Here is a 12,544-nt window from a genome sequence, read left to right on the forward strand (position 1 = left end):
CGATGCGTGAATCGAATGATTCGATGCGTGAATCGAATGATTCGATGCGTGAATCGAATGATTCGATGCGCGAATCGAATGATTCGATGCATCATTCGATTCACGCAACGAAATCGAATGATACGAGAGTCATACTCAAAATTATTTATTTTTGGGGTTTTATATCGTCCACCCAAGCAAGATAATATATAACAGTTATGCTTTGTCCTCAAAATCCCTTGGCAGTTTCGTTCTGATTATAATAGCAATTATTACGGAATATTATGTTTATATCTAGCACTTTGTTCGTTTATATTACTATTTGAAAATGTCCTACCACAAAATATGCGGTTCTGTCGCTCAGCAGAGAACTGACGCATGACACGTCATTTAAAAATATATGACGTTTTATACTTATGATGTCATAACTATTTATGTTTGGGCAACGCGCCACTGAAAATTCGGTTAAGAAATCGCGCTCAATTCTATCTCCTCATAAAACCAGAGGAATAAATAAAATGAACCTATCCGGTAGTCTACCTTGATCAAAAAAACACGAAACTATAACTAGCTATCGCTCAATCAGCTGTTGGCACATCGCCAGATAAAGTGAAACAATAACAGATCACAATGATCTACGTCACAGCGTTACGTTGCTAAGCAGCAACGCATATGTAGTTTCTGTCTAGCTCGCATTTGCTTGCAAATAGACGCGTTTTTCTTCCACTAGCAGTTAAAAAATGACTAAACCAAGGCAATCTCGTGTAAAGGCCATAAAGACATCGTGGGCCGCGTGAGTGTAATTTAATATAATAATATATATTTAATTATGCGATTTATCGAGTTTTAGTTACGGTTGATAATGTATGCGTGTGCTAAAATAATAATCTTGTTACAGTTATGGCACTAGAATAGATGATATACCGAAAACTGGACAGCTGCCAGACTTCTTACAGGTAAGCAGTCATACACTCCAATTCAGGTCTCCGCGTTTCCACTATTGACAATTTCTGTCTATGTAATATGAAACAGAAATTATATGATAAAATGATTATTAATCATTTAGTTAATTACCCATACTATAGCGGCGTCCGCATGAGGCGTTGGTGGTTTTAACCCCATCTCCACAAGATGGTCGTAAATAACCCGTGTTAAAAAAACGTTTAAAAAATTCGCGCTTGTGCGTCACGTGATCGGCGTAATTTTTACTCGTGCAGACGCTCTGATATATATTTTTCACATGTTACGTGTTACATAACATATTACATAATATTATTTTATTTATTATTGTACATGTAAATTTATGCATGCACACTTTCTGCATGTACACCATACACCTACTGAAAAAATCGTCTGATCTGCTTGAACATCTTCGCATTGACGCTAACATCTACGAGAAAGCATACACGTGTATATTTCTGCGTAGGAGTTGTTCAGGCAGCTACGTGAACGCGGTGGCGCCGTTGAGAAAGTGTTCGTGAAGGAGATGACTCGCATTTCGCATATGCGCTACGAGCGGCTAAAGCGCAAGCTCCGCTCTGGAAAAGTGACACCTTTAAGCTCCTACAAGCCGCACATCCTCGCCGCACTGCTAGCTGTAAGTAAACATAAATGTGCGCGCGTGAGTGTGTGCGTGCGTGCGTGCGTGAGTGTGCGTGCGTGAGTGTGTGCGTGCGTGCGTGCGAGTGAGTGAGGGCGCACGCGTGTGATTGAGCGAGGGTATGTGGTGTGTGTGCGCGTGCGTGCGTGAGTGCGTGCGTGCATGTGAGTGAGGGCGCACGCGTGTGATTAAGCGAGGGTAGGGTGTGCGCACGTGTGTGTGTGTGCGCGTGCGTGCGTGCGTGCGTGAGTGTGTGCGTGCGTGCGTGTGAGTGAGTGAGGGCGCACGCGTGTGATTGAGTGAGGGTTTGTGTTGTGTGCGCACGTGTGTGCGTGCGTGCGTGCGTGTGTGTGTGTGTGTGTGTGTGTGCGCGCGCGCGCGTGTTTGTGTGTGTCCGTGTGTACGTGTTTGTGTGTCCGTGAATACGTGCGTATGTGCGTGATTGTGTTGCGTGCGTGCGCGCCTGGATGTATATAGGGAATATCTGCGCGCCATCTATAAATCCCTCTTCGCGTATCGTTTCACAAAACCGCACTTATTTTTACACACGGCAATTTGATTCTTGGAGCTGGTTTTGGCTCATAAATCTTACACGGGCGGACAGAATTAGCTATCGGTGTTACCATATCTCATGCACATTTCACCATATCTCTTGTTGTTTAACCGAACAGAACTGGACAAAGCATCAGCCTGAGGCAATGATGGGCCGGATTCAGGTCTGGTCAGATGTAGTGGATAAGCTAAACGCCTGGCATCAGGCCGGTTGCTACGACGATGTTGAGACATTTGATGCCCTCATCATGGCGATAAAAAGGTAAGGTGAAACTTCAACCATCGCCGCACACACGCGCGGGCTGGCGCGCACGCACGTACGCAGTAAGCACCCACGCTCGCGCACACACAAATACATGCACACGCAAGCGCGCGCGCACATACAACATACACACGCACGCACACAAGCAGCAGAGCGTAGCGATGACGCGAGAGCCACACACGCAGATCTCACGAGCCGGCCACTCACGGGACGGACGCTGGTCACGTGAATAACAATCATCGTCTGTGATTCTTCACTACAGCGTCATATCCGGGTTCCCCGCTGTAATGCAAGCCTTCCTAAAGAGCTTCATCGGTCTGCTTCACACCGTGGGAGTGAAGAACACAAAGCGTACCTTACTCGACGAGCAGCAGCTTGCAGGTGAGTCATCCTCCCTAATTACCCATCCTTCTTCTCCCACGGATACTTTTTGAAGCCACACGTGTCAACAACTAAAGGAACTAAAATCCTGCGAATACACTCCGCTAAACGCAGTTGTCGTCAGAGATGAGTCGACTACGTACGCAGATGTCTATTTTCGTGCTCTGTCTACGGTTGTAGCTGAACGGATGTTTAGTTACAAAGCGCGCTAGCTACCATTCTACAATGATCAGCTAGCTGTTCGCGTCACTAGGGCAAAGCAGGCAACGTTTTCAAGGACCACCGTGTAAATGAGTGTACATTTTGGGCTCATCCTTGGTAACAATCTAGCTGCATATTTTATGTATGTATTGTTTGTAACGTAGGCATAGGTAATTGCCTGAGTAAACATATAAAATTAAACGTGGCGTCACGGGATGACCATATTGCATAGGTTGCCTGGGACCAGTTCTCTGGAATGCCAAGCAAATCAATAAGGAAGCTGCTAAGCAGGCGAAGAAGAAAATCAAGAAAAAGGAAAGCAGACACAAATATATGATAGATGAGGAACAGTGGGCAGCCGCAGAACGACGCGTGCAGATATTGGAGGTGGCGATCCAGTATGCAGACCGCATCTTTGACTTGGAGAGCAACTGTGAGCTCGTAGATAATACTGGTGAGTACGCTGACTTATTGTAAGTAGAAAGCGCCTTCCACGTAAATTTTAGCTAAGGTCGACTGTGCACGCGTTTGTGATACAGTGTTCCCCACCTTATCCAGGTCCCAGGATAAACGGGCAGCATCGCTTAAACGACATATGTCGCTGAATAACAATACTGGCGTACGCTGTTGTTTTCACCTCGGGAGCAGCTATTAACCATGACATTTTCATGGTTTCCGACTTGTCCAGATAAAGCGGAGGCCACTGTGCTTGTCTTTTCCCCGTCACAGTCGAACCGTGTGTAATCACGTTTCCCCATCACAGATATAATACCCACCTGGCTGCGCATAGACTCCAAAATCCAGCTAAAGTTAGGAAAGCCTCTAAAGGCCACGAATAAGTTACTAGATGTCACCGGTCTGCCTCCACACTCCAATGCACCTGCACGCAAGCGCATATCCTTGCTTGCCAGAGGCCGGAGAAAGGTCGTCGCACCGACCTCTGTACCGAGGGAACACATGGAAGTCAGCAATGAAGTCCTTCCCCCCAATAAAGGTACGTGAGACCTATCTTTGCTCACAACGTCCAGTCATTGTAGGTTATCAGCTAACTACTGAAGCTCACATCTACGCAAGAATCATTCGATGCTATCATCGGTCCACAACGTCATTGCTGCCAAAGAATTGCTGGCAGTAGAATATAAACTACTGAATTTCGTTCCTGGTAATTTGCTAAGAAAATTTTTCTTTCCCCGAATTCACAGGAAATATGACTGTCCAGGATTTGGAAGAGGCAGGCAAAGTGGCAGCAGACGTCCCTGGCTCTGTGCAAAACTTGGTAGTGACAGCAGACGTCCCTGGCTCTGTGCAAAACTTGGTAGTGGCAGCAGACGTCCCTGGCTCTGTGCAAAACTTGGTAGTGGCAGCAGACGTACCTGTCCCTGTGCAGGAGCAGTCGGTAAGCTTCAACGAAAAATTCCCTCAATGGTCGTTCATCGGAATACGATAGCAGGGACGGACTCATGTAACCCTGCTGCGCTCAGTAACTATATACCATGCCTATTTGTCAGCTATTGATTATGAATTTCGTAGCTGAGACAGGTAGTAGTGATATTGGTGCTTCTTTTATAGGCCCCTGAAGAAACGCCATGTGAAAGTACGGTGACGCCAGCTGCCGAGGAAAAGAAAGGCAAGAAAGCATCTAGGCTGCGGAACTTAAAATGCATGTTCACTTGTTTTGGAAGATTGGTTACCGTGGAATGCTGTCACTGAAAACCTTCTACGATAAACTCCCCAGTAGATGCTTGTTTCGTTTATACTAGGAGCGGGAGGTGGGTGGTTAACAAAATTGGTGCGTATGGTTGCCTGCGTTATATGGGTAGGGGAAGAAAACGTAATAAAAATGGAAAGTGCAAACGAGGTGAGAACGAAACTGAAAATGCGTGGACGAGTGTACACGAAAAATGAAGAACAAAGTTCAGATTAAATTTTTTTCATTAGGCACTCCACAGCTTCTTCAAAATGGCAGGATCGAGGCAGCATGGCGAGAATTACTGGTAGGCCTGCCGACTGCAATTCTCTAACCTAGCTAGATTCAGTGATTTTTGGAGGTAGATTGTTCCACGGATTGTTGGCATCCTTCTGTCTCGGGAGACAATGGAGATCTGCACCATAGTTTTAGTCTATTGTTGAGATGCAGCGCCTGCTGTGGCTGTATAGTCCGATCCGGGATCGTCAGATTCTATTGCAGTTGCTGCAGGTGAAGTCCGTACCTGGCTCGTTGGGTGCTGATGCTGCCCTCTGCCGTCTGCGCTCTCTCATCTCTTCCCACAGCTCCTCTCTCCTCTCCTCATTCCTTTTGATCCCTGCCTTAACAGCAATTTTCCAGCTGTTGCGATCAGCGGCAACAGTCTCCCAGCCTGCTGTGTCCATGTCCCTTCCTTCATGTCCCGCCTGTAGACATCTTTGTAACGTAGGGTGGGTTTTCCAACAGGTCTAGAGCAAGTGGCAAGCTCCCCGTATAGCATGTACTTGGGGATTCGGCCGTCGTCCATACGTCTGACATGGCCAAGCCAGCACAATCGACGCTGAGTGAGCAGCGCAAACATGCTTGGGATGTTTGCCTGGTCTAGGACGTTCTTGTTTGGGATGCGGTCTTGCCAAGTGATGCCAAGAATCCTTCTGAGGTTGCGCAGGTGGAAGGTGTTGAGTCTGTGCTCTTGGCGGGAATAGAGGGTCCATGCTTCGCTGCCGTAGAGCAGTGTGCTGAGCACGCACGCTCGATACACCTGCATATTGGTGTTGATGGTAAGCATGGTGTTGTTCCACACCCTCTTTGCTAAGCGAGCCATGGCTGTTATGGCTTTTCCAATCCGCTTGTCGAGCTCAATATCTAGGTAGAGATTTCTGGAGATGGTGGAGCCGAGGTAGGTGAATTCTTCCACCACCTCGAGGGTGAAGTCGCCAATGGAGATGTTTGGAGTGCTGCTCACATCTTGTCTGAGTATGTTGGACTTCTTAAGGCTAATGGTCAAGCCGAACTCCCTGCATGCATGAGCAAAGCAGTTGATGAGTCGCTGTAAGGCCTCCTCGGAGTGTGCCGTCAAGGCTGCATCGTCAGCGAAGACCATCTCTCTTTTATGAGTATGTGCCGCACTTTGGTCTTTGCTCTGAGGCGGGCAAGGTTGAACAGACCACCATCGCTTCTGGTGTGGAGATATACTCCGTCTTCTGACTGGCTGAAGGCATAGGACAGTAGCAGGGTCCTGGGAGAAGAAGACTCCAAAGAGTGTTGGAGCAAGAACGCAGCCTTGCTTCACTCCGCTTTTGATTGGGAAAGTGTCCGAGGCCGAGCCGTCATACTGAACGGTTCCTTGCATGACTGTAGTTGATGTAGGCCTGCCAACTGCGATTCTCAAACTGAGCTAGATTCCGTGATTTTTGGAGATAGATTGTTCCATGGATTACCCTGGGATAAAAAGAGTACCCGCACATGAGGTTGCTGTAATGGCATTTGTTGGTATTAAGAGTGGTAACGACCTGAAGCTCTTGTAATTGGACAATTAGCTCCGGTAGTTGATGTGACCACGTAAACTTCTGCTGGGTACTGTATGTTTACAAATCCTTTAAGGATTTCAAAGATGCTAATGCTTGGGCAAGTAGGTACTCGTTTTCATAGACCTTACCCAACTGTAGCAGAAGGGATGTGGCGCTTGTGGCATGTCTGTAGTCTCCACATACAAATATGGCCACCCTTCGCTGTATATTTTGTTATTGTTTATACATTTCGGTATGCGGGCTCCAGGCTGAGGAAGTAGTTTATTCTAGTTTGAGACGTACAATGGATAAATAATCATTGGCATGTTTAGAACAAGGTACCAGTGCTCGAGTGACAACCCCTAGAGTAGAGCTTGCATTGTTGAATATGTCATAGCAGTGCTCGTTAAAACGTAATTTTCATCTATGGTGAGACCAAAGGATGGAATAGTACCGTTAAAACCATGATTGAAGCTGCTTGCAGTTCTTTCCCTATAGTGATCGATAGAGATGGCATTTCGAGACGTTGACGGCGATTTGCCACGTTTTTACCCACATGGAGAATTTGTTTAGATCATTTTGAAGAATTTGGTCTCAGGAGGATTGATCTCAAGATAGATAATATTGTCATCAGCTAATAGGCGAATCTGAGAGGCGATGGCTTCTGCAATGTAATTAATGAATAGGAGGAAAAATTCAGCACGCTGCTTTGTGGAATTCCGCATGTTACCTCTACTGGCTCACTGTGAGTGTCTTGTAACGGATTCCACCGAAAAACGGTGTACAGACATCTCAAGTGTCACCCGGACTCACCGGGATCGTCCCGGTGAAGAGCTCTGATCCAGCCCAAGGTGTAGTTTTTAATTTTGTAGTATTTTTAAGTCAATAAGTAGGTTGCGGTGAGCAACAACATCGAAGGCCTTGTTGCAGTCTGGGAGTCAAACATCAATTTGCCTTGCGGCGTTCATTGATTTAGTCCAGTCGAGCTTCTAAAGACGAAACCTCATATGAGGGTTTGCTTCTGAAGATATGTTGTTTGTCTGTCAGGATATTATTTGCTGCCAGATGTTTTAAAATGTGTTGGGGCATGACGTGTTCCGTTACCTCACAGCAAAGGCATGTTAAGAAATTGACGGTAGTTGGCTGGTGACGTTTTTATCCCTTTATTAAATACTGGGTTGTGTATAGAGCATCAGTTCAATTGTTAGGAATGGTTCCTCTATCACATAATGATTGCGGAAAGATAAAAGTCAGCATTTACGAGATACCTTCACTATGCCGTACCCAGTAGATAGTTTATTAGGGACACAATCTTTGCGGGTGTTCATAAGAAGCTGTTGCTCTGTTGCACCAGTGGTTTCAATGCGAAGAGTACTAATCGCTTTGAAGGAAGATGGTGCCTTGTTTGGGATGAGCGCAATTTTTTGCTGTAACAACAGGCTTAAAACGGGCGTTGAGGGCCATACGGTGAGATTCCAATACGGTGCCGTTTCTAAGTGTTTAAGGGTAAACACTAAGAGTGTAAGGGGAACCAACTAGGCGATCTGTATTCCATACTTGGAAGAACCATAGAAATAACATATACCAGTTATGCTAGATATTATATGTACACACAGAAACATAGTCTTCTAAATGTTTTTACATCAAATATATGTATCATCATGTCAATATTATCATGTATAAATCAAGATTAACTATGATTGGCTGTAAAAATAATGGATAAGAGATAGAGAGAGAGAGAGAGAGAGAGAGAGAGAGAGAGAGAGAGAGAGAGAGAGATGCGGGAGGTGGGGGAGAGATTGATATCATCAGAAGTAGATAATAGGGAACAATCATTAGGGGACAATCATTTTTTTCAGTTTTCTGTAAATTAGTCTAGTAAAATTATATTGAAGTACTTTTATGAGAAAACTAGTACAGTATCTAACGCGCAACTACATATTAAATCATGTCTAACTAAAAATATTCAATTAAATAAACTGTAATATCAGATGAACTGTAATAATGGGATTTAATAAAAAATTAATGTAGTTATACCATGTTGTAAATAAATGATAGTTTTCTTACACCAAACTGTTTATTTTACACTGACGATTATTAAACAGTTATAAGATATTTAATAAAAAATATAATCAAAGGGTAAAAAATCCTCGATCCAACAGGACATTGAAACTTTCCTTCAAACTGGAGCGCCGTGAAATTATTGTTCTATCCACCCAAATAAATGTCAGAAATCATGCCGAAAACCCAGCTCCATATAACCTCAAAGAATATTCTTCACGGTCCAAGAAACAGTAACGAGGAAATATAGGCACTAATTAATGTGGGTCAAATTAACAGATCAACACTGCGGATTGCACTACAAGTTTACATTCTACTATTACATACATTTATAACATACATTCGCATCTCTGATATCGTATATAGATTATATCAGGAGTGGATAATAGATCTATATTATCCACTCTTTTTTATATTATAAATCGAAAATATTAATATAATAATATATATTATAAATATAACCGCACTTCGCAATCCCGCGTGCTTGGATATCGATAGATGAATTAAAACAATGGCAGGATACAATATGCGACGTCACAGTGCATGGTTACCAAAGATCGTAGAGTGCCGTGGGCACAAGATAAACCACTCTCCAATAATAGCGTAGTAGGTCATGGGTCGCCACAACCGCCATTTTAGGAAGCAAGTTCACATGAAGTTCCCGGATGCTGCTGTATCTGCTACTGTGCAACTGTCTGCTGTGTGCTGTCAGCTCAGCTTACTGTGCTGCTGTAAATTGCTCGAATTGTCAGTGTAAGCCCGACCTGTCTTTCTTCAGGTTCCCCAAGAATACGGAAAGGTGAGAAAACATTCTTTTTTGTCGAAATCCATCGTGAAAGAGTTGTGCAATGAACAAACTAAGGACATCTCGAGGAAGCGCCATGAAGACATCGTGGGCCGCGTGAGTATATAAACTATACACACTTGTCGAGTTGTTTATTTGAATTTCATAATCATTGAATATTTCAAAATACAAATAATAGCGTAGTAGGTCATGGGTCGCCACAACCGCCATTTTAGGAAGCAAGTTCACATGAAGTTCCCGGATGCTGCTGTATCTGCTACTGTGCAACTGTCTGCTGTGTGCTGTCAGCTCAGCTTACTGTGCTGCTGTAAATTGCTCGAATTGTCAGTGTAAGCCCGACCTGTCTTTCTTCAGGTTCCCCAAGAATACGGAAAGGTGAGAAAACATTCTTTTTTGTCGAAATCCATCGTGAAAGAGTTGTGCAATGAACAAACTAAGGACATCTCGAGGAAGCGCCATGAAGACATCGTGGGCCGCGTGAGTATATAAACTATACACACTTGTCGAGTTGTTTATTTGAATTTCATAATCATTGAATATTTCAAAATACAATTTCGGCAATGGACTTTGTTCTCACTAGATCTATTACTATTACTAGTATTAGTATTAGGCTACTTTTACTGTCACGCAAATTGCTAATTTAATTACATTCACGCTATGAGATCCTAGTAATTATGTTTATTTTCGCGCAGGTGTTCAAACAGATGCAAGAATGCGATGGTGACGTAGGGGGAAAGGAGCGAGTATGCGCTATCAGCAGCGGTACGAGCGTCTGAAAATCAAGCCGATATCCGAGAAGCTGACCCGACTGGAAAGATATTTGCCGCAAATCCTCGCGACTTGGTAAGTATAAATATGAAAGTGAGTGCATGCACGCGCTCGTGTGACTGCGCATGTGTGTATGCGTATGCGTGAGTAATCAAGCTTGATTCCTCTCGATTGTTTGCATACATTTTCAGCTAATTATTCTTCTAGTTACTGGCGATCTCGTGGAGCTTACATAGGTTGGCAACAGTGACCATGCTATCAACTTACGTACATGTATGCTTAATCGTATTTCTTGTGTGCCGCCCTTATTAGAGAGATAAAACGGCAAGGTGAAACTATCGCCGCACACACGCACACGGACTGGCGCGCACGAACGCACACCAACGCACGTAGGCGCGCACGCGAGAACGCACGCGCATACGCACACACGCACACTACACGCATATATTTATGTTTACTTCCAGCTAGCAAAGCCTCGAGGATTCCTGAAGTCGGGGCACCTTTCCTGATGTCAGCATGATTTTAGACGCTCGTAGCGCTGCCGATAGCGTGTACTCATCTCCTGCACAACGTTCCTAGAAGCGTAAGTGGTTCCCTAGTATTTTAAACGAGTGATTCAGTATCTTGTAAATGTCTAGACGAGCGGCTACAACCCTTTGTAAAATCGGTAATAATGCCGAGTGCAAGTGAGTATGAAAACTTTAGCTAATCGACTGTGAACTCATGCATACTTACGCTCTCTCCATCACAGTAAAACCAGGGTAAAACCCACGCGAAAACGCACTGACTTGAGAGAACCAACTGAAGGTTACAACGTCACACCAGGCCACGAAGAAGTTATGCAAAGAAGTTGGATACCAACGATCGCGTCGCTTTTCTCAACGGAAGGTCAGTGAGAACACATTCTCTCACAAACCCTACCTTTGCTCACAGTAACGTTTACTGAACGTCAACAGCTAACTACTAAAGTGAATAGAACTGAAGCTCACATCCATATAAGATTCATTCGATGCCACCATCGGTACACGTCATTACTGTCGAAGAATCGCGTGATAAAATATAAATTACTGAATTTCGTTTCTATTTATTACTTTGCTAATTAAGCTCTTGATATTTCCAATTGCTAGGAAATGCGCTTTAGTACGTAGAAGATGGAAAGGACGTGACTACAGACGCGTCCACACAGACGAAGAAATGTGAACCTGCTTGAATACGCACTGAGGGTGGCTCAGAAAATAAAACGAAATAATTAACCACGTTTATTCCGTGTATAAATTTCAAGAATTAATTTAATAAATAAAATGAGCTTTGTTACGTAACAATTAATCCTGGCTAGCGATGTATTCCTGAACGTAAGCCGCATTTACACTACATATCCTCACTTCGGTGTTATTTCTTTGAGTTTTACGCTTGTGGATTCCAATGGCTAACACAGTTGTCCGATTGGATAATCAATTTTAAACAAAGAGCTATTATATCCATACGTAGGTGATACCAGCGACCAATTCTACCCATCGTCTATTATCTTTCCTACCGTTATAATTGTGATTATTAATATCACTATTATTGCCAGTTGTGTTATTTTAGTACCCTTGCCATTTTCCTCCATAGCATTTATATTAGCGGAAAGTCAGATGTCGTGACTGAAAATATTTTTAGCCCAAGACTCTACTGGGAATCCAACTTAACTACCGACGCCAAGAATGGTTAGAAGGCCTGCAGTCTGAGAGGGGTTCTGCATTCCAGGATGACATTCGCGCACACACAAGCTATCACGCATGCACGTACCTGGCTGTCAGGATAAGACCGCACAGAAACACACAGCGATAACGTTTGAGATAATATAGGGCCTCCCGTCATGAATCAGTAGCATACAGGGGTAAAAATTTAGTTTTGAACAAGGGAGTCCAACGGACTCCCTACCCTCAATAAGAGGGAGTCCGCAGCAAAATGAGGGAGTCCGCAGTCTGAGGTTCAAAATTAAAGATATTAACAATAACGCATGTGCTTATTTTTAAGATTCATGCAGTTCACGTCTGCCAAATTTTCTTTGAAAAAATACAGTAATTGTGCGAGGGCGTGCTCCGGAACGAACTAGTTAGTATCGCAGAATTTTCTGGGAGTCACACGGACTCCTGCATATGTCAAATCAGGGAGTCCGGCAGTAAATCAGGAAGTATTTGACTCCGGACTCCCGTTAATTTCTCACCCTGGCATATATTCTAGAAACTAATCCCACAACCGCACCTGTTATATCAACCGAAACTGCGACACCTTGTGTGGTTTGCCGCTGTTTTCTCGATCGCAGATCATGGCATCATGACCTCCGTCTTCGCTATAGTCCCCACAGACCCCACTACCTTTGAAGACTAACATTTATGAGACTATGGGGTTATCATGGAAAATACGCGGCGGTGGTCGTGGTGCAGCGGTCGACTTGGCAAGTGGTATGACCCCCCCC

General features: G+C 44.2%; 1 protein-coding gene and 1 long non-coding RNA gene across 2 annotated transcripts in view; both read left to right on the forward strand.

Annotated features, from left to right (window-relative positions):
* The window catches only part of LOC106812241, a 6,847-nt gene extending 1,781 nt beyond the window's left edge, over positions 1–5,066 (forward strand). The window contains exons 3-10 of the mRNA XM_014816071.1: positions 878–935; positions 1,406–1,576; positions 2,251–2,393; positions 2,656–2,774; positions 3,208–3,429; positions 3,739–3,969; positions 4,178–4,371; positions 4,545–5,066. Of these exons, the coding sequence (XP_014671557.1) occupies positions 878–935; positions 1,406–1,576; positions 2,251–2,393; positions 2,656–2,774; positions 3,208–3,429; positions 3,739–3,969; positions 4,178–4,371; positions 4,545–4,685 (1,279 nt within the window). The 3' untranslated portion in view covers positions 4,686–5,066. The remainder of the gene's footprint in view (positions 1–877; positions 936–1,405; positions 1,577–2,250; positions 2,394–2,655; positions 2,775–3,207; positions 3,430–3,738; positions 3,970–4,177; positions 4,372–4,544) is intronic.
* Positions 5,067–9,737: 4,671 nt separating this feature from the next.
* LOC106812244 lies at positions 9,738–10,664 on the forward strand. Its single transcript, XR_001394313.1, has 3 exons — positions 9,738–9,792; positions 10,008–10,158; positions 10,548–10,664. It is a non-coding gene; the product is annotated as an uncharacterized LOC106812244 (long non-coding RNA).
* Positions 10,665–12,544: the final 1,880 nt, after the last annotated feature.

The sequence above is a fragment of the Priapulus caudatus genome, unplaced genomic scaffold, assembly GCF_000485595.1.
Source record: "Priapulus caudatus unplaced genomic scaffold, Priapulus_caudatus-5.0.1 Scaffold626, whole genome shotgun sequence".
NCBI lineage: Eukaryota > Metazoa > Priapulida > Priapulimorpha > Priapulimorphida > Priapulidae > Priapulus > Priapulus caudatus.